Source organism: Pieris napi, chromosome 1 (genome assembly GCF_905475465.1).
Source record: "Pieris napi chromosome 1, ilPieNapi1.2, whole genome shotgun sequence".
Lineage (NCBI taxonomy): Eukaryota > Metazoa > Arthropoda > Insecta > Lepidoptera > Pieridae > Pieris > Pieris napi.
In genome coordinates, this window is record NC_062234.1 from 12,878,060 (window position 1) to 12,901,397 (window position 23,338).

Consider the following 23,338-nt stretch of genomic DNA (forward strand, 5'->3'; position numbering starts at 1 on the left):
TCATAAAACTGATACAAAAATCTGACCTAAAAAGGTTGTAGCGTCTGGTTGTACCACTGATTTTTAACCACGTATTAATTATGTCATACTAATTCCTGACCATACATATACCTGTAGGTTCTTGAATATCAGTTAATATTCAAATCCGCGCTTATTCAGTTTGTATGGCATAAAGCAAATCGCCTCAGGACAAACTCGTTAGCCCGTAACGCATTGATAGTGTTTGCATTTATCGCTTAACGAGCTCAATACTAGCAGAAAGCTCCCATACAATGGCTGGAAATATTTCAAAAGCTTAGGTCATTTTAACCCTAGTCGAATAAGGCCGTCATAAACTTTTCTCGATAATAAAATATGCCTTAAGCTGCCAATACAATTTTTGTACGTTTAATTTATAAAGCAAGTAAATCATTTTCATTTGGATATTAACAAATTTAAGCTATGTTTAGAGTGTGGATTTCTTCAATAGTGTTAGATAAAATAAAAATAAAATATGTTTATTATGGAATATAAGATACAGGTATCACAATCCACGTCATTAAATTTGAATCGGTTGACATCCCTACTTATAGGCAAAGAAGACGACAGGGGGTGTAGGCCGAGATAAGCCGGCGTAAAAAACTCTCGGTAGTCTTTTAAAATAGCAAATCATTACTTATCTTATAACAAATATCGCAAAACTCGAAAGTTTATTGGATACGATATCTTATGCTATGAACAATGAAGATCATCAAATGGAGGTAATTAAAATTGGTATGACTCCATTATACTACTGTGTGAGAACAAATACCCTAAGCAGGTATAGGCAATGCATCTTCTCCATCTCGACGTCTGGCGTTTCACAACACAGCGCTATTGCCATTTCTACCGCACACCACCTCTTTGTTGAACCACCTTTTAGAGGTATTTCCAAACCGATACTACTTAGGGGCAAGCAAAGAGCAGTCGGCAACATACCGGCTAGCCCGGCGATGCTGGTGGTTGGCAAGCGTTTGCCTTCTGTCCCATTACCAAAAATTTAATATAATTTAAATACCTCATCGGCGTTCAGTACTTAATTCTAGCTTTATAGTATCTTTTATAGGAAAAATACTAATTTACTTAGTAGCATATGCGTATAACCTTCTATAAACTGTCAGACTCTTGATAAGTTGAGAACACTCAAGGTACCATGAACAAAGTCTTATGTAACCGTAAAAACGTCACTTATAAGTATTTTCCTCGTAGCGGACTCCATTTTCCATGTCCGCAATGAATTTTTATTTACAATGCTGAAGGTACCTACTTGCTTATGAAAAGAAATTATAGAAATCATAACAGGTTTTTTTTAATAATTGAACAAAATATCGATTATACGTAACCATTTTTTACCCTTTAATTTTGAAAGACCTAACAAGCTTTTAACAACGCGACTTAAATCATACCTCTACACTACTGTGACAAATACATGGACAATTTGTGTCAATTCAAGTGATTTATCGGTTTTCTTAAGTGATATATACTATATTATAGAAATGAAAAGCATTAGTTCTACATTAACCAGATTTATATTATGTGGCTCAATTTAGTTATTATTATACGAAAGATCAATACAGTTTATTAAAGATTGACTTTTATCATAATAACGTATAGTACACGAGTATTTTATGCATGGGTTTCGCATTTCTATATAAAAAATTAAGCGTTAGTAGTAAATTTATATATGTAAAGTAAAAAGTTCTTAATGTAGATTTTCTATTAAGGAAATTTCGTATCCATCGTATAACATTCAACAATCCATTACCTAACAATGCAAATAGCAATAGCTTTTTGCTATATTATTTTACGTTACTTTAAGTTATTACTTACCATAAAATATATTATTAAAGGAGTCCCAAGGAGTTCAGGCAAGGTTCCGAAGATACTGGCAGCGTTCCCTCTTTGAATAGCTAGACTAATTCCCGAGGTAGCTGCCAGCTCTTCGGTCTCCTGTGATTAACTTATATAATATATAGGTATACTCCTCGACTAACCTCGTTTCTATTTCCTTAAAAAGCCTTATAGTGCTAGGACCCCACGGACCAAGGGTCTCGACACCGAATGGGACAAAATCTTATTCGGAGCCTAGACCCCTGTATTTGCATGCTTTAGCAATAGTATATATTATGGCAAAAATACTAAATAATTACTAATTAAATAATGAAGTTAAGCGTTTCTTTGATTATTTTTTAAAGACAAGAGGCCGCTCAGCCTTGTATATCTGACACATTTCCTAGATTTTTGCGTTAAGTTATTCCGCTTTCCGTACGATGTTTGCTTTCACCGTAGGAACACGTGTTAATTGCGTACACAGATAGATCCATTTATTGGTGCACAGCCGTTTCTAACACACCACCTTAGTGATGAGAATCAGACGCTTAAGCCACTAGGCCAACAGTGCTCTTTTAATAATTTACCTAATTGACAAATAAGGTTTTTTGGCAGATACGTTTCACGTCTATCAGCCTACACTTGAAACCTAATCTCGGCAAAATTGAATCCGGCGTGTTATATCTAAACGCCACATTAACACCAACTAGGCAGTATTTCGTTGTTTGTACCATGCTCCTGATGTCATAGTTGAGGATTTATTACATTGCTTAAAAAATCGTCAAGGCAGAATACAAAATACCACCCGTATCACCTACACCTCCGTCGTTCCACAACTGAGCGTTTCTTAAGGATATTTCTGCCGCGTACGACCACTATGTTGAACCAGCTGCCCACTGAAGCTTTTCCGAACCAATTTGACAAGAAAAGAAACAAATTCTGTTTCTAGTTCTAATTCTACGCATAACTTCTTAGTCAAGATTGGTTCAATGACCGTTCAATATGTAAACTGAACACTGTAGTGGGCATACCGCCAGAGGCCGCTGCTGCGAAAGCAAACTTTGAATTTTCAGTGTTCCACTTGTTATATATGGGCCCATAAGTTGTACGACTGAATTTTGTGTACATTCCCTTAACCACACTTTAATAAGTCTGTGTGTTATTATGGTCTTTTGTAAATCGTAGAAGAGCCAAACTCAAATATAAGAAAGGAATTTATTTATTACTTCGAAGCATTTATTTTTATTTTAAAACTACTTTTAAAAAGCCTCACACCGCAGGAATTAATACTTGACTGAAACTATTTGTATGCTTTCATAACTTTTTATATGCCAGAAATGAAGAAATGATAGGAATATTTTGCGTTTGTGAATCAGCGAGTATCCTATAGAAATGGCATATTTGTCTATTATTAAAAGCATTTAGATATTTTATTCGTGTAACTAAAGATAACAAGAAATATATGGTATTTACAATTTTGTTGACCTACATAGTAATAATAGAAATAAAAGAAAAATTAAAACAAATAACATATCAGCATTTAAATAAAGTTACTTAACACGTAGTTTAAATCATAATGTTTCATCAATGTTTTGTACACAAAATCAAAACAAAATAAGAGACAATCTTTTTGGGACCCAAACCATGATTTATGTGAGAAATCGTCTTGTCGTTTCAATGTTATCTTGACCGTGTGACATTAGAGAGAGAAATTTCTTTATCCATTTCCTTTTATTATTACTAGTGTAGCCCTACCATTAAAGTTCGTACAAACTTGCCATAAGTAACAATATATAGTGGCAAAACCAGTTATCTAATCTCAAGAACTCTGCATATGCTATGAGTAAACTTTGAACTTCTGACCTCAAAACTTCCCATGTAGGATTAATTCTTATCGCGTGCGGATTTTAGTTTTCATTGTATGATTAAAGCAAATGCTACTGAAAGACGTGCACGATATTATATCATACATTCAAGATTTGATATTTTTTAGAGTTAGATTTACATTTTATAATACTTACCGTAGATCGAAGAAAAAATTATCGTCATCCAAGTGAGCGTTTTTAAAGATAACCTGCGCACCACCATTATGTGGAACCAGCTGCCCTTACTCGGACAAATATTTCCAAACCAATTCGACTTATTATAATTCAAGAAAATTTCAATTAAAAGGCCAGAAACGCACTCGCGAGCCCTCTGGCATTGAAAGTGTCCATGTATCACTTACCATCGGGTGAGCTTCCTGCCCGTTTGCCCCTGTTCTATAAAAAAGGGCCCAATGAATGACAGTGTATGTGTCCATGGACGGCGATCACTTAACATCAGCCTGTTTGCCACATTATCAAAAAATAATTTGTAGTTTTAAAATGGTATACAATGCCGTGCCTTGGATAACGTAAGGTTTCCTGCCCGTGATCTACTTTGAAAATAAATAAGCCATAGAGGCATAATCAAATCAAAATCATTTATTCATTTAGGTAACACAATGTACACTTATGAACGTCAAAAGAAATACATATTAAATGCTTCTTATTTTACATTTACTGCCAGTACAGAGAAGAACTGGCAATAAACTCTCCGCCACTCTTTTTAATCGCCAAGTTTTTTGCTTTACTCAATGTTTAAGTAATCATCTGACATCAGACATCTTTAAGTAATTAAAAGTTAATTAATAAAAATTAAAAACAAAGATTTGTCCTATATATATGCTTTATTTACCTACTATGTAATCTATATACATACATATACATTACATAGTAACCTAAACTAACCTTACCTATTTAATTATTCTATGTGGCTTCAATACAAACATATTAGTTTTTATTAAAAGTGAAATCCAAAAGTTCACAATTCCGGGATGAACGCCGCATATTTTACCTTAATTACAACTGTCCATCACAAGGTTACATTTAACAAATGAAAGCTAAATTCACAACCGATTTCTCTGCATTTGACGCGAAACCAAAATTCAATTTACAAGAGACTAGAATACCTTCAACCAATTGAATTGACCAAAACGAGCCTGGACTTGAATCGATAATTGAAAATTAATGAAATTACTAACAGCCGTTTTGATTTATTAATTAAGACTTACAGTTGTTCATTATACAACTGTAAAGGAAATATGTGTACTATTTCTCCAACCTAGGAGGAGGATGTTTGATAGTCTAGCGATTGTAGCGAAATAAAAAATGTTTATACACCACAAAGTCAATAAATCTCCAAACTTATTTGTGCTAGATTTTGCTAAAATACAACTAACTGAGGGAAAAGGTGATCAGCCTTTTGTGCGTGACTGTCTATGGCATGCCAGTTTCCTCACGATGTTCTCACTGTACGAGCCACTGTTGGAAAATCCAATTTTATTAACAATTATAATTATCTAAAGTTATAGTCCCAATTGGAGACACGGCTATGCCTGATACACTCATCTTCTTTCATATGGAACAAACGGGCAGGAGGCTTACCTGGTGTTAAGTGATCCCAGTGCCAATGGACGCGAGATTGCACCTTTTAGAAAATGGTACGCTCTTTTCTTGAAGGACCCTAAGTCGAATTGGTTCGGTAATACTTTAGTGGGTATCTGATTTCACGTAGGTGGTTCGTGGCACTTATATTAAACTAGCTGACCTGGCTAACTTCGTTCCGCCCTACAACCTTATAATATCGTTGTTACTTTAATTTAACTTATTTTAGGATTTTCATTAATGTTAAGTATTACATTAATACAACTTTTTTGCAAATACAGAAATGTTTTATTGCTTGCCATTGCGAAAGAAGAATGGCAGTTTTACACATTAGGCATCTTCTCTCTAGCGTCAATATGGCGATACTGCATGTTAAGCACTTTCTGATATCCAACATCTTTTGATCAGGATCAAAGCATGGTTATGCATCTCCTCATTCACCTCAAGATCGGAATTTCTTGAACTGACACGAATTCGACGTAAAATGATGCGTAGTTTGATCAACAGATGGCACCATATGGTTTTTGCATTCGTAAAATTAATTAATTAATTTATTGTTATTCGACAACTTATCCGATATTTTATTGCTTATTCTGCTATTCGGGACGGAAACAAATCCAACAAATCAAAAACCATGGCAATCGGTCCAGCCGTTCTCGAGTTATAAGTGTTGTAACAAACACGACTTTCTTTTATATATATAGATAAAGCGCAGTTGTGGAACGACGGGCGTCGAGGTGATACGGGTGGAATGAACTGTTTTGACGTCCGATGATGAAACTCAGGTCCAGGTATTAATCCGAACAACTCCTCTGTACACTCTGCATGGTAAATGCGATAGAAGATGCCGAGAGACCCTATATTTCTACGCAACGTCGATTAAAATCATTATGTATTCCAATCCGATAACCATAATTCTCCGCACAATCGCAAATTATATTATAAAACTAAAGTTATTTAGTTCACAAATTTACTTTAAAGTTTCCCATTATAGTCAGTGAATACTTAGAAATTATTGAAATTGAACATGGCAATACATTTCGTTAAAGTTAAGATCTGTTTCTATAAGTGACGGCTCACAGATTTCTGAATGTTACTTAAGAGTTACAAAGTATTAATAGGGCTGCCAATTAATAAATAGTTTTGTTATTAAATATTTACATTAAAGTTAAAATTGAATCTATATAGTTAAATTTTGACGTAATTTTTATTTATTATTATCATAACTATCATTCTCCGCATTACTGCCTGGAGACAGATTTGGTGGGGGCTTATCTATTTAAGCAGTGTTAGTTTAGTGGTGTTTACGTGCGACTCTCATCACTGGGGTAGGTAAGGTAGGTAGGACTTTCTGCCTATGTGGGCATATAACACTCGCTCGTACGACAGAAGAAAACATCGTGAGGAAACCGGTCATGCCTTAGCCCAAAAAGTCGACGGCGTGTGTCAAGCACTGGAGGCTCACCTACTTGCCTATTAGATTTCAAAATCATGAAACAGATTCAGAAATCTGAGACCAAGACCTAAAGAAGTTGTAGCACCACTGATTTATTTTTTGTATTTTATAAACCAATGAGAAAGTCGGCAATAATTTGTGTGAAACAGCATTCATTGCCTCTAACTAAAATATTGACTAATGAAGGAGTTGGTAGCCCTAGCCTAAGCTCATCGTACAACGGACATAAAGTATGCAACGTGAGCGCTCATAATGTATCCGCTAAAAGCATCGGCTCCATGCAAGATACCTTTAAATTAGGCAACTGCGTAACTAACTTAGCCTCTTTGCTGAATTTCCCTTTGACTAAAGTTTGTTCGAGTTTTCCTTTTCATGATAACCTTGCGAAGAGCTTATTCAATGTAGGTTAATTACCAGGGCTGTCCAAAGCTGCTTTATTTATTTTAAAATATTGTATAAAAATATAATTAGAAAATTATTTTAAGAACAGTATGTGAATGTTCGTCAAGCCTATGCCTACCAACAACTATTGTTTTGCCGGGGATCGAACCCAAGACTCGAAAAAGCTCATAATTCGCCTTTTTTTATCTGAGGTGTAAATGCATTAGAGCATCGCCTTTGACCCACACCAGAATCTCTGCTATTTAGAGACTGGGTTTGTTATACCCAATAAATCCACCAAGGTTCCGGGGTTGTTCTTTCATTTTACCAGAACCTCAACGGCATAACTGTTACGCTGAAACCTCCGGTGCAGTATACACTGCATAGGAGGAGATGGGCATATCTTACCTGTCTCTGATTCTACTTCCTCACTGAATGATACCACTGCAGCTCATACCTTGTCACTGCTGACCATTTCTTGGCTCACCTTATACTCATATAAGGTTATTTGCACCCATCACAGAACTAAGACTATGATGGAGTTGAGACCAGCGCGGACACTCATCCAAAGATAATAATATGATAGCCTAAAATGAAATAAGTATTTTTTTTAATTGAATATCTACGTTTATTCTAGGTAGTAAACGACACCCACTATTGTATCAATACAATGCAACGTTATTGTCGTTAATTTTATCGACGGTCAATCTTTTAAGAAGTTATTTATTATATCGTTTTATATACTACAAAGTGTATTATGGAGAGTGTTCTGATGCCTTACTGGTTTCATCACTGGAGTCTTTCACAGTCGGTTTCACATTTTTTTTTGCGCACTTACGAACTGTGGAATCAACTTCCGGTGGGGGTCTTCCCTGAGAGATACGACCTGTTTAAAAAAGATCATACTCCTCCCTTAAAAGCTGGCAACGTACCCACTCAAATCGATGTCGAAGCCCCTTTTTAGGCGTCCCTTAGACTCGTTTGCCCTATAAAAAAATTTGTAGCTTGAATACCAGAATGGCCATTGCATCACACAGAAAACGAATGACGTTTGGTAGAATATCATACCTTTTTCTTGGATTGTGTTAATATAAATAATTAATGTTAATGCATAATCTAAAGTTTATCCTAGCGAGTGAGGCGACGTATACGAGCGACTGTAGACCGAAAAACGCAATTCCGTTTAATTGTGATTGGTCAAACCTAATCAAGGCGAAACTGAATCCGGTATGTTATAACTAAACGTCACGTTAACCACTTACCTCTAGGTAGTATTTCTTTGTTTGTACCATGCCCCTAATGTCATAGTTGAGTGTTTAATTCTTATATTGCTTAAAAAATCGGACGTCAAGGCAGAATACAAAATACCATCCTTATCACCTTGACGTCCGTCGTTCCACAACTGAGCGTTTCTTAAGGCAATTTCCGCGCACCATCACTATGTGGAACCAGCTGCCCACTGATGTATTTCCGAACCAATTTGACTTAGGGCCATCAAGAAAAGAGTGTACCAATTCTTAAAAGGCTGGAAACGCACTTGTGAGCCCTCTGAGAATATGAGTGTCCATGGACGGCTGTATCACTTAACATCAGATGAGGCTCCTGCCCGTAAGTTACATAAAAAAATAACATGCGTTATACACGATAGTGGTCATGATGATGCGTCAGTTTATCCAATCACAACACACAACCTACAGTTTTCTATGTGACTTTACATTTCGTCCGGTTTCCTAAATATTGTCATTTATAAATTCCTAACAATACTTCTCAAACTTTGTTGACGAGGCTGATAAGACAGTATTTCGTAATAGGCCTTAAATACCGAGGAACTTTGCATAATCGATTCGTGACGTCCTTGAGGCATATTGAATTTTAGATTCCGCGTCGAATTTCTTTGCCTAAATATATCGGCACGTATCTTGGTAGGAATTTTATGGGGAAAGTTCGCGCAAGAACTTGTAACCAAAGACTTAATGCCGTGAATTATAAGAATGTGTGGTATTCTTCTTAATTTACCTTTAACTAGTAATTATTGTACCAATCTTGCTTTAGTTTCTTCAGCTGCTGAAATCATATCTACAACTTGTGATAGTAAAAGTATAGGTTAGGTATTCTAACCAATGTGTTTTCCATATATCTGGAGAAGTTCTTAAAATATATTACCATAAAAACAAAAGTCACTTCAACCGTTTATTTGCCTTCAGATTTTTGTATCTTGAGCCTCTTGTGTCTGACACACGACATCGATTTTTGGGCGGTTTCCTTATTATATTATCCTTCACAGTGCGAGCGGGTGTTAGTTGCAAATATAGAAAAAAAAGTCTTACTTGTTTAATGTTTAGAACAAAGGTAGCTAAAAGACTACAAGCCCATGGAAAAAATTTACCTGTAAAATGAACCAACGTGATTAACGCTTAGAAGGCTGTTAATATATACGAAAATAACTCTGAGCACTATACCGGCTTTTCTGAGCGGTACAGATGAGTACGTGAGTGAATGGAATTTCTCAGGTACAAATGAGGAATTACGACTAATTATTAATGTACGGCTTTGGTATAGTGTATAGATGATTAAAAATAAATGTCGAAAAACCTAGTGCCGTATTAAAGTGGTAGTGCCGGAAGTCAGTGCAAATTTTTAATTCGACGATAATTGCAGAAGCAATATAGCGTTAATCACGTTGGTTCATTTCTCAGGTAATTTTTTGCATGGGCTTGTAGTCTATAAAGCATTGTAAAAGATCCTAGGTTTTAGGCCAAACAACTCTCTAAAAACGTTGTCTCAGATAACTAGATCACATCAGAATGACACCAAATACATATCAACACCCGTTTTTTATGTAACTCCAGTGATTTATTATCACGCTTTTCTGACCCAAATCCATTAATTTGAATTTTTAATGACGCCTATCAACTACAGAATTTTAGTGACTTAAATAATTTTGATTCCTATTCAATAGTTTTATGAATAGTCGTTGTATTTCATCATAAAACAATGTTTTAATGGAAATCGATGGAGACTATTCAACAACTTGCCTTAAATTATTCAATTAAGTACGTCAAACTATGTACTGTTACCGTTTTTATAAGTTACAATTATTTTGTGCATGAGTTTATTTTACCTATTTATGCGGGAAATTAATAAATTGCAGATTATGAGACCTCGTGTTTCCGCTCTCTGTATATAAACTATCTGGGGATGATAAATGTTCTAACTTTTCAGCCTCTAATTTTGTTATCATCAGAATAAAGCGGAAATTACGGAAAAATATTAAATTATATACAATCATTGATATATTATATGTAGGTGTAACAAAAACTCGCTACTATAAAAATAAAATCTACATTCCTACTTAAATATGTATAAACTAAATGTGAAAATAAAGAGCTTTCTGTATTTGATAACCTCGTTTTCTCTGCCCACATAGAATCCGTAATTATGAATATTTTATGCAAATATCTCATATTGGGTAAGATATGACCACATATGACCCAGCTTCAAAGACCCTAATGTAATATTTTAAACCCCACATCGAGGCATAAAGTACACCCGCGTCCTTTAAGGCTTTTAAAAGGGTTCTTCTTGTTAATACATACCTATATGCTTATTAATAATTGCTTCTGCAACTCGTCGAACAACAGCTTATCAACCTGTTCTATGCTGAAACGAAAATATACTTATTGTGAAACAATAGTTTAATTATGAATCATAGTACGGGCTATTGCACTTTTCTAAGTATCCTTTTTTACTATGTATAATAAAGTTTTCTTTTTCTTACTCTATTGGTAACTAACGGGTACTAAATATATTTAACGCAGCTCCTTGAAATCCCGATGATATAAGAACTATTTCCGTTGAAAATATAGAGGATATTTAGTTTTAAGCTTAGGGTTTCAATATGAGCTATATCATTCATTAAATTATATATTAAAAATTTAATGACGTGAAATAAGTGATACATGTATCTTATGTTCCTTAATAAACATATTTTTTTTTATTTTTTTTTATTACTATGTGATATTGTATTATATTGGTTCAAATATAGAGGATAACAAAAACAATTATTTACAAAACTTATTAAAATATTTATTTAAATTACCAATAAAAATTAATACATTGTAACAGTTTACACAAACAAATTCTAGTTAAAGTAAAGAAAACAAAACAATAACCTTTATATTTGCTTATAAGTTACAGTTAACACAGCTTAGCAGGTATAACGTAAGACTAATTACGATTTTTAAAACTGATCCAAATCTACGGTTATTGTTTCATTAAAACAAAACCACAGTTAAAATATTTCGATTTTTTTATTCATTTTAAACAATTTAAAAAAGGCACCAAAAAACTAAAACTAATTTGATTGATTTATTTGATTAAAATTTACAAAACATCTCAGTATTGTCATATACCCTAGTTACTTAATTTAAAAGATTACCTTGAAAGTCAGAAATGCTAGTATCCATAGAATGCCTCATTTGCAATCTGGATTCTGAATGCATATTCCCACTTTTAAGTTTATAAATTAAGTAGGCCCCTAGAACCATTAACGCGCCAACTAAAAGTGTAACTAAAATGCCTACAAAGACTGACAATCCAGATATGTTTGATTGAGATTCAGCCTCTTGAACCTTCGTTGTAGAGTTGGTGTAATCCGCATCTCCACATTTTATACCATGGACGTTATCTTCGTGATAGATTTTGTCAACAGATGTTACCTGTACAATCCGGATGTTATCCGAAGCTTTTTGCATATTGGAATCAATTAAGTTTCTAATACTGCGAACAATTTCTTTACATTCAATTGGATTTCCCCCAATGCTCACTGTATCGAGGGCAGGTGATATACTTATTAACTGTTCTATATTGAATGATTTTAATTGATTATAGTCAATTACTAAACGTTTCAATGCAATACATTCATGAAATACATGAACGTCTATTTCAGTTATTGCATTTCTTGACAAATCTAGTACTTCAACTGCGTGTAAGCCCCTAAACGTCCCGAATCTGAGATTTTTTAATGAATTAGAAGACACATTTAAGAGTTTAAGAACTTTTAACTTTTGGAATGTGCCTGGAAGTATTGATGTTATGTTATTATTGCTAATATCTAAAGACTGTAACAAATCTAAGTTTTGCAAAAATGTACTGTTTATAGTACTGATACAATTATGACTTATGTCCAAACTGGTTAAATTGTTGAAATAACTAATATTTAAAGAATAAATTTGATTGTGTGATAAACTGAGGTCTGAAAGTTCTTTTAATGTATTGGTGTATGGGTTATTAAAAGAGTTCAATGAATTGTGCGATAAATGTAGAACACGTAGACTATGAAACGTTCTAAATATAGGGAATGATATGTTATCAATTTCATTATTAGATATATCTAAATATATGATCTCAGTCAAGTTTGCACTGGGAACAACTTTAAGTTTATTATTATTCAAATACAATGCCTTTGTACCTCCCAATGATGAAATGTTTAGTTCAAATTTTGATAATTGATTATATGAGATATCCAAGTTTATCATATTCGCAGTTGTTTTAAAATTATCTGGGTCTATATCTTCAATTTGATTATGTGACACATTCAGTCTAACTAGAACAGGCAAATTAATAAATGCTTGCTTTTCTATTTTTGTAATATTAAAATTATTTAAATCCAGAAATCGTAAGAGTTTTGCTGGACTAAATACGTCTTTTTTTATAGGTCCATTTAGTTTATTACCTGCGAGATAAAGGTATTGTAGGCTTTTTAATGGCAATGAAAAAGGTTCAATGCTGACAATATTATTCATTGATAAATCTAAAGTTTTCAAATACATGTGGTTTGAAAATAGTCCCTGTTCAACTTTTGTTAGATTATTATAATTCAAAAATAGAATAGTAACATTTGGTAACGAATTCCTAAGAAAACTTATATCAGATATGTTATTATGTGATAGATCCAAATTATATATAATGTTTGAAGATGAAAAGGTGGTATTATGGACAGAGTTTATTAGATTGCTACTTAAATTCAGATATAGCAAGTTTTTCATACCAGAAAAGGCATTTTCCGTTAAATCATTAAACCTTTGTCCGGATAAATCTAAAAATGTAATGTTTTCTAATCCCTTCAAAGTATTTTCAGTTATTTTCGCAGTTATATTGTTATTTTGAAGATTAATGAATGCGATTGAACTGTGCTTGAAAATTCCGTCCTGTATTTTTGTTATATTATTATTTTCAAAATTAACATAACTCAAATTGTGATTATTTATAAACATCACAATTTCTAACTCAGAGTTTATAATATTGTTTTGAAAATCAACTGATAACAGATTAAAAGCCTGATTAAAACAATTTGATTCCAGTGTTTCAATAAGATTATTTGACATATTCAGTCTTTCTAGAGCTGTGAGCCTATTTAATTCATAATCAGAAATTGATTTAATATAATTGAAAGACAAATCCAAATCTTGCAACAATTTGAGATTTACCAATGTCATATTAATTGAAACTAACTTATTATTCTTTAAATTGAGACTAACCAAGCTATTCAAACTACCAAACTCATTATCTTCAATATAAATAATATTATTATAATTTAAATACAATTCCATTAGATTAGACAAGTACTTAAATGCATTTGTTGTAATATTAGAAATTCTATTATACGACAAATCCACAACAATCAATGAAGATATTCGATTCTCAGCCGCCATCAAAGAACCACTCGGTAATGTTTCAATAAAATTTCTCGAAAGATTTAAATTTTTTAAAGAAAGTAGATTTTTGAACGCATAGTTCTTAACGTGTTGAATACGATTATTGGATAAATCGGCGATTTCTGTTTTAGTGAAATATCTTATTGACGATTCTTCTATTTGCGCCCATGTATTGTCTACGGCTTGTATTTTTCTGACACGCGAGTCGAAATTTGTGGCGCCAAAAAATCCAGCAGTCAAGTACTCGAGGTAAGAGTTTTTAATTATAAAAGTGACGTAGGGTTCAAATGAGCACGATGGGTTAGGTGCAGAACCAGCATATTGTTCACAAATTATTGTATAGTGGCAGTCTACACGCGTATCTTCATCTATATGGCAATTGTTTGTTGCTAAGGACAAGTGCCAAAATGCTGCCATGTCTGAAAAAAAAATCTAGTAACAGAATCGTGAAGTTACAATTTAACTTAATTAGGTCTTGTTATTTATTCACTTAACATAATGTTAAGCTTTCTCGACGTTTTTACAGAAATTTCATGTCATCTATTTAAATCTTTTAATATTGTCCTATAATCTCTGGAGTAGCAAGTTAATAAATATAAAAAAAGGAATATATTTTAATTGTTTCTGAAATTAATACAGAAAAATTACAATCACCACCCCAAGCCGGCTGGTCACCATGAGGCCCAGCGACCACCACCATATTGATAAGAATATGGACACTACATCCTAAACAACTTTTGAGTTTATCAACAACGTCGCATTTCCATCCATGAATAGACAACTTCGATGTACTCTCACCTTAACAACAACAATGTCATCACAAAAAACAAAGACAGAATGTTTAAAATGAACTAACCAAAATATATAAGGAAACCAAAAAATCGATACCGGAAGACAGAACACAATCCTCATATAATAAAATATAAATGTACAAAAAAGCTTTAACAAGACAAGATGTTATCAAATCACAAAATTTTGTCAAGATTTATATGAAATAAATTACAAGGATTTGATCCTAAAAACAAAGGCAAAATGTTTAAAACTAACTAACCAAAATATATATATAAGGAATCTAAAAAATCGATAAAGTAATACATATACTATTAGTTAAACTAAAGAACTTCCAAATAAAATAAAATATAAATGTACAAAAAAGCCAAAACAAGACAAGATATTATCAAACCACAACATTTTATCAAGATTTATATATAAGAAATGACAAGGATTTGATTCTTGTCGTTTCTTTTATACCGCAAATCAAAAGCTTAATCAATGTGACAGAAATAAAAATAGTTCAACCAATTGATTAGAAGTTTACATAGGAAAGTTGAAAAGCGAAAAGAGTCCTAATTAGGGCACCGGTTCTAGTACGGAATCTGTTCAACTGGGTACTAACTGGGACAGAATAGGCACCATCACAATGTTGAATGTCCGACACCGAGGTGATCTAGGTACAAAAAATACGAACCTATAAATAAAGGAAATCACAGGCCTATTAGCGTGTTAGCAAGAATGCGTGTAATTCAATAAATACGGATGACACAACTACAATTCTTAATATTCGTCTGCATTAAAAGTTATTGTAAGGTAACGCTTGATAAAAGGGAAGATTGAATAAAAAATGAAAGAGGGATACGAACGGCGCCCCTTTATTGCATAGACTTTCCATGGTCGTTCTCTATATGATAATATTCAGGAATTTAGATTTTTACAAAAATTGCAGTAATATTAACGATCTATATCCTAAGAGCCAAGGACGGCCAGACCTTCGTCATTTAATAAAAGCTGAAAGTTCTTCTGTGCGTGTCCCCTATACGGGTAAGATCGATCAGGGACTATAGAGTTTGGGTACTTATGACAGTTGTTAACTGTCCGGCTTTTGATGTAAAATGCAATGCAATGCAATGCATGGCGAGATTCCTTAAGTTGTCCCTAATAAAATATAAAAAAATTGAGCTTTATACTTTAACGAATTTAAGGTACTATTTTATACACCTATAATACCTGTTATCTGCCGAAGTAACCACTACCCAAACTCTATAGTCCCTGATCGATCTTACCCGTATAGGGGACACGCACAGAAGAACTTTCAGCTTTTATTAAATGACGAAGGTCTGGCCGTCCTGGGCTCTTCATCTACTAGGATCGTTTCGATCTTAAGTTTGTAGATGACACTACTATTATAGCAGATACTCATATAGATTCTAAAAGAATTTGAAGCAATAGTTTAGTTCCTAGATGGGGCGAGTTCTAATTTTGTTCTATACTGCAACGAAGACAAAGGAGGAGAATTTTACCCAAAAGGTATGTTGCAAGACACGAAACAGTGAAAATAATAGTAACTAACCAAGACTAAATGTGCAACAAAACCCATTTAATATGGTAATCTTATTCTGAATAGTATCTGCTAATATATAAAATCTATAAAAAAAGGTAAGAAATTGTTTAATCGCAAAATAAAGATATCGATTTCAAGAACATATTAAACATATATAAATAACTTACATAGCAATAAATTCATAGTTACAAAACTATGCGCCATTATAAAACTTCACTTTGTCGATATTATAACTATTAAGTCTTAACTCTCTGACAAACACTGATAAACTAAATAATTTAATTATATATTAAAATATGTATTACTCATACTTCATTCGATAATATTATTTTTGAAAATGGGTAAAACCCAGTTTTAAAACTTCCGACTCGCGCTGGTTTGTGTATAAATAAATACATTTTGCATTCCTATTCTCTTAATAACTAAAGAGAATATAGAAATATAGGGAGGGATTTACATTTTTTTTTCACTTAAAGTGATCAATTCAATTTTCAATTTAAAAATTTCTTTCATTATTTATAGTGATACATATCCAATGTACAACAAAAAATAACTAAAAACTTATTTAAAGCCGTTTTGCTTTTTTAAAACTAAAGTTGTAATGTTTCGAAAAGTTAACTAAATTTAACTATGAGGTAAACTACCTGGGAACTATGGAATCTTTAGATTAGATTTGAATTTTTTACATACATACTTTAAGTGATTGTCATATGTTTAAACTAATATAAAATCAAAAGTTAATTAATTAAATAATAAAGAAAATAAAATTTGAATACTTATTATTACTCTTTAGCGATAAAGCTACAGTCCATTTATAAAAATAATTAAAAATATATTAATACGAGTAAAAACAATACAAACATTAAAAAGTGAAACGAATGTGATTCCTAACACTAAAGTTTAAGTTTTATTTATTGAATTCCATACCATTTGAATTCCAAATTTTGAGTAACAACTGCTCTAACAGCTTTCCTGTTCTACTATTTACACAGGATATCATTATCTGAGTGTCCAAGCGATAATAGTATTGGAACAATGGACAAGAGAACAGTGGATATTCCACTTTTGTTTGATATCTCGTATCAGCGTGACTCGGTAATACAAAAAAATATTGTCAGCGATCATATGTGTATGTATTAATAACATATCTTTTAAAACGAACGAAAAACTAAATCAATCTTCTACAATCCATCTTGAAATTTTAATATAATTTAATATTTTTTATGCTATGGAAGTTTTTGTTACAAGTTATGATTGATATATAATACGAGTATTTGAAAAAAACAATTTACTTGTTAAAATACGAAGATACCATTGTAACAAATATAACTTATATAAAAAAATTACTTTTGTGTCTACATTATTATTATATTTAAATAATATGGCTTTGCTTTTTCTAACAGTGAAACGATAAAGAAATATGTCGATCCCATACCATTTATTATGGCTCGGTTCTCATCAAAGATGTAAATGAACGGCCAAATTACTCTCCATAGAAAATCGACTAAAACACGTTGCAGGCTCAACAGCAAATAAGTCCTTTTGAAAAAAAGCGAAAAGCGCTTTCCACGATAGCGTCTAACGAACCAGTTTGTTAGTGAAAACAACGACGATCCATTACGCTTGGATAAAGCTCAGTTTAAGCTTTGAAGCTTAAATATTAACTATTGAATTTCTGAAAATTCTGTAACAATAGATACTTTTTGAGTTACAAATTTACACTTCTAATATAATTAAAGGCTTCACATGACACTTCTAAAAGATAATAATTTCAATATGGAATAGTAAGATGTTTTAAAAGAACCAAATGACCAGGATTTTTACTCAATAACTTTTTTTTAAAATAAATATAAGTAATAACCTAAAAAATGTATATTATAATATTTTTTAGATTAAGTTAAGGCTCCGGAATTATGCCGGCTGGTCCGTAACCGCTCCTTCCCTTACCCTTCTCGCAAGTGTGAACCTGAATTACCCAAAGATCTCTAACATCAGCGATGGTTGCGAACCGCGGACTGCAGACAGTTCAAAATGGCTCTCCAGCAGGTCACCCGCTAATGACAAAGCGATTTCTATGCCTCAACAGAGTCCACAAACCATATACATCAACCTTAAAAATATACCAACCAACCTTATTATTATGTCCCTTATAGCATACAATTTTACCGAACATTAATCATTATTAAAACATTGGCTGAACATCACATCGCAATTCGCAACTGAAAGTTACTGAATGTTTAGATTTAAAGCATTAAAAAAACATCATTCATTTAGACATGTTTCAAGATAATTTCGCCAGCGCTGAACTGATAAAAACTAAGTTTGTATAAGTTCTCAAAATATATGTGTATTTTGGGTACTTTCCTCGAACGAGTCTATGGGGGAAAATTGCTTGAATTTACGCAATGTACTAAATTTATGCTTTACGTATGGACGTGGGAACCATTACAAGACCGCTTAATATGGGATGAAAACAAAATATATATGCATACAGTTATTTTTGTATAAAACAGCATACTTATGTTAAAATGACCCGCAACGCACTCGCGAGATCTCTGGCATTGACTGTGTCCAAGGGTATCACTTAGCATCACGTGAGCCTTCTGGCCGTTTTCATTAAAAAAATGGAATAAAAAGCTCTGCACACCCTCTTGGATACTAGAACCTCTACGGTATACGTTTATATAACCTCAATAAAGATAGACGCCATGACAGAATCGAAGTGGAAAAAATCTCACAATCTTCATCTCTTTCACACAAATATAATATTAATAAATATAATATAATAAAATTAATAAAAAAAACTTACCAGAACACATTTATGATCCTAAAATATAAAATAGGTATATATATAATATACTATAATAGTACAACAAAAGGACTTATAGAAGCAGTCTGTCCGGGCTTCGCACAAAAGCGTTGTTTTATCATATATAGTCTGATGTCTTTGTTCATCAGGTATAATGTAGAATCTAATAGTGAAAGAATTATTCAAAGCCTATTCAATACAAACAATCAAATCTTTCCTCTTTTATTATTAGTGAATTAAGTTCATTTTTTTTAAATTGTACATAGTGTAGGTATATTTAATTGCTATGATTAGGTTTTAATATGCGTTTTAATTAATTCGTGTTTACACTTTTGTAGTTTTATATACTTATTTTTTAATTATATTAACTAAATTCTAAAAACAAATGTATCTGCTTAATACGACGCTAGATTCGAAATCTGGCATTATAAATGCAGAAACTAAATACCTCAATAACTATTCAACAAAGCTTTTAACCCCAACCTGAGTAATCTAAACAGAATATTTGAAAAGTTGCGATAAAATATGTACTACTATTCTCATTTCTAGGCACTAAACTGACCTAGAAACGTAATTGTGAACGTTTTCTCGAAAGATATCTGAAGTGACGGTAACATTAGCCATTGTGTGGGATATCTATCGCCCACGCAATCCAATATACCAGCAATAGATCTAGGAATTCTAGAATTTATAACTTATCTGAAGCCAGCGGGAATATGGTACCATTTTCACATTTTATATATCTGACGTTTACGTACATTTCTGTATGTTACGTAAAATCATTTTTCATTTTCAAAATATAATCTAGCTATGAAGACTTGAAATTGTTAACAATGTTATTAATACTTAAAGATAGCGAAGATAATATGGTCGTCTAATATGGTAATATTATATATTTCGGAGCAATGGCGCTGGTGTCAACTGTCATTGTCATTATATGTCACAGAGCTCATAAATTAACAACGTCACAGTCTAATCAGTTTATAAACTCTAATACTTATTACTTAGCCACTGTTCAAATTGCCAATATTACTAGATCTACAAATTAACGACTATTTGATAGTCTATAATAATAGTAATTTCATAGTCATTATTATCAAAAGTTCGATTTTAACGGATTGAACACAGCTTATCCGGAGCTGGATATATTCGGTAGTGGGCTGATACGTTTTAGCAAAACCATTGTGGGTTGCCTTTCTTGAACCTAATTCGCTGTTTTGCTGAGGATTTTTTTTCTGTCTTAAGACTAACAAATTTCGAGAATTTTATATTTTATTGTGTACTTGTATTATCTTGTATATGTTTTAATTGTATTTTTTAATTTCTATTTATTTTTGTGAAACTTATGTTTACTTTAATTGTCACACATTTTAGATGTAAGATTATGTAAAATAATTAGTAGAAATAGTACTGTGTGTGATGTCGTAAGCTTAATAATTAATAATAAATAAAAAGTTCATAGTTTCATAGTCGTTATTATGTCAAAGAAACGGCATCCCTGTCAGCTTTGTCATTATGTCACAGAGTTCATAAATTAACAACATCAAAGTCAAATTAGTTCAAAACTGTTATTGCCTGTGATTTATTCGATTAGTCAATATTAATAGATTATTTATATTTAGACAAATTAACAACTATTGGAAAGTCCCTAGTAATAGTGATTTAGTCAGCTGCCATTATCATTATAATTCAATAACATCAAAGTCAAATTAGTTCAGAACCGTTAATACAGTTGTTTATTTGATTTGTCAATGTGGCTAGATCTATAAATTGACAACTATTCAATGGTCGATAATAATAGTGATTCCATAGTCATTATTATTCTTATTATAACTTTAAACCTTTTAAGCTTAAAGTCAATAAATATTAAATTAATCATTTTTCACTTGTTCCCACAATTGCCTTTTGACTCTTCGAACGAGTCGCGGAACGAGTCACGAAACTTGTTTATCATCTGGTGCGGGGCTCAGTTTCAACTCAGAACTAAGCAGACTGCAGAAACCTTTAAAAGTAGACTGTCGAAATTAAACGGCTCATGCCACCAAATTCTCTTAACATAGTAAAAACAAAAATGGAAAAAAATTTACTGGTAAGGAGACTGGTATGTGTAAACGGCACTTAAGGACACTACTAAAAGGGCAGGAGTGTATTGCCGGCCTTTTAATAGGTTTCGTTAAGAGATAAATGCTTTTTACTACTAATTAAGAATTAAAGAATTATTATTTTAGAAGTGCTAACGTAGCAGTTCAGTGGGCGTTTCTCCTGTTGTATAGGGGCGATCCCAGTCAATCTATACGTATACTAATGGATTTTTCTATGCGTTCAATTACGTGAACGAAAACGAATAGGAAAACTTCTGTCTTAGACCTGAAATTTACGAAGTCCAAGATGATCTAGACACTACTAACCTTATTTCTGTAAAAAATAAAACAAAAGAACGCAGAAATGTATCTACCCTATACTTTATAGGTTATATCATCGTAAAATTGTTTCACAAACATTTATTTGTGTTACATTATTATGGAAAGGGTTAAACAACGCTTATAAACGGCCTCTAAACAAAGCGTTAAAAACATACGTAAGAAACAACCCCTATCCTACACAATAACATTGTTAAAGCGTTTCTCGGTTTTTCGGCCTCTACCGCGTTATATTCTCGCTGCTATGTGGCCTATAAAAACAAACGAAATATCCACGATTACTGTTATTGTTTAATATTGATTTTTGCTGTTGTGGTTTACACAAATATGTGGTATATGAATAAAATTTTAAATATTTGACGATTCAATTGTTTCAGTTTAGAAGTGGCATACGTTAATTGACTTTTGGAATAGGTATTCGATTTGTAAACTTGTAGTATTCCTATAACATTACATTGTTATATGAGCTGCTTGCTTCTTGAAGGAGCAGTTAGCTTAATTAGCCAGTTTAGAACAAAAAAGACGTCGCAACAAAAGGAATGCACATCTCTTGCAACTTTGCTTTTACTCGTAATTGTCGTTGGATGACGAATTTTGTGATGCGTTATTATCATTTGAGGGCAAAAAGTACTCGTAATAGTAAATTTTTGGCTCATTCCTTTTTATTTAAATTGATACAATTTTTTTAATTGTGTTTAACCGTTACGCACTTAAAGTGTTTAACTGTAATTCTAAATATTTACCCGGTATGTAATATATGTATAACAAAATTAAATAACAAATTTTCGACCCGGCTGAGTTTCTTAACAACTAACAGGTTGCCAACGGACAGCCTCATCTGATGTTAAGTGGTAGCGCCGCCCATAGACACTCAATTCCAGAAGGCTCGCGAGTGCGTTCCCGACCTTAAGAATTGGTACGCTCTTTTCCCGAAGGACCCTAAGTCATTGTGGTTCGAAAATTCGACGGGAAATTGATTACAAATAGCGGTGGTGCGCGATAAAAATACCTTAAAAACACTCAGCCGTGGAACGGCGGACGTCGAGGCGATACGATAGTCAAGTTTTAAGCAAAAGTAACCTATACAGAGGAATGTGCATTTTTCGCAATAGAAGTGTCGTTGTATGGAAATAATCTTTGTTTTATTATTATAGCAGCAAGTCCACCAAAATCGCATAAGTTTAGATGTTTACAGAGTTAAACATTAATTCAAGACGTTATATGGAATTTACATAATACTACCATGTGTTTTTGGAGTTATCCAAAAGGCGTTGTGATCTTCATCGTAACTAACATTATTATTGATATTGTATGATACTTAAACTACAAGATTTAACTTGTTATTATGTGCAATAAAATAAAACCGCGTGGTCGCCATATCACTAACAAGCGATCTCTTTTAAGCAACCGTTAAAAAACATTCTAATTAATAAAATAACTCCACTATAAATCTTAAACAAGAGTATTAAAAAACGAAAGGTCAAAAGTGATTAGTTTTATAAGTTATTCACAAAGCAATTAATAAAATTTGTTACAAAAAGAAACCTTAATATTCATTTTTTTAATAAGCGAGAATACCTTGACATAGCTAATTAAAACTTAATACTTCAAAGTTACGATCCTAAACTAACAGTGTCTAATTAATTATTAATTACCAGCAAATGTCGTTGATCTAAAATTACCTATGTATTTTTGAAGTGAAACTTCTTTAGGCGCACGAGGGTAAAATTTTTACGCATGAAACGCAATAATAATAATATTAGCGTCACGAAGATGTCGCATTACGCACAGTTCCATGGAGCGAGAGGTGGGAGAGAGCTATAGTGAAAGATTGAGAGAGTAAAGGACATCGAGAAAAAATATTGGTTGATGTAATCCTTTAGTAGTTACATATTAGAACTTT

At 32.6% G+C, this 23,338-nt stretch overlaps 2 protein-coding genes across 2 annotated transcripts in view; one reads left to right on the forward strand and one right to left on the reverse strand.

Annotated features, from left to right (window-relative positions):
- LOC125063196 (hemicentin-2-like) overlaps positions 1–23,338 on the forward strand; it is a 241,160-nt gene that overhangs the window by 127,612 nt on the left and 90,210 nt on the right. The window lies entirely within an intron of this gene.
- LOC125063176 (protein artichoke-like) lies at positions 11,228–16,600 on the reverse strand. Its single transcript, XM_047669449.1, has 2 exons — positions 16,374–16,600; positions 11,228–14,287 (listed from the first exon to the last, which is right to left on the reverse strand). Exons 1-2 carry the CDS (start codon positions 16,408–16,410, stop codon positions 11,574–11,576), a joined length of 2,751 nt encoding a protein of 916 aa, XP_047525405.1. The 5' UTR covers positions 16,411–16,600; the 3' UTR covers positions 11,228–11,573.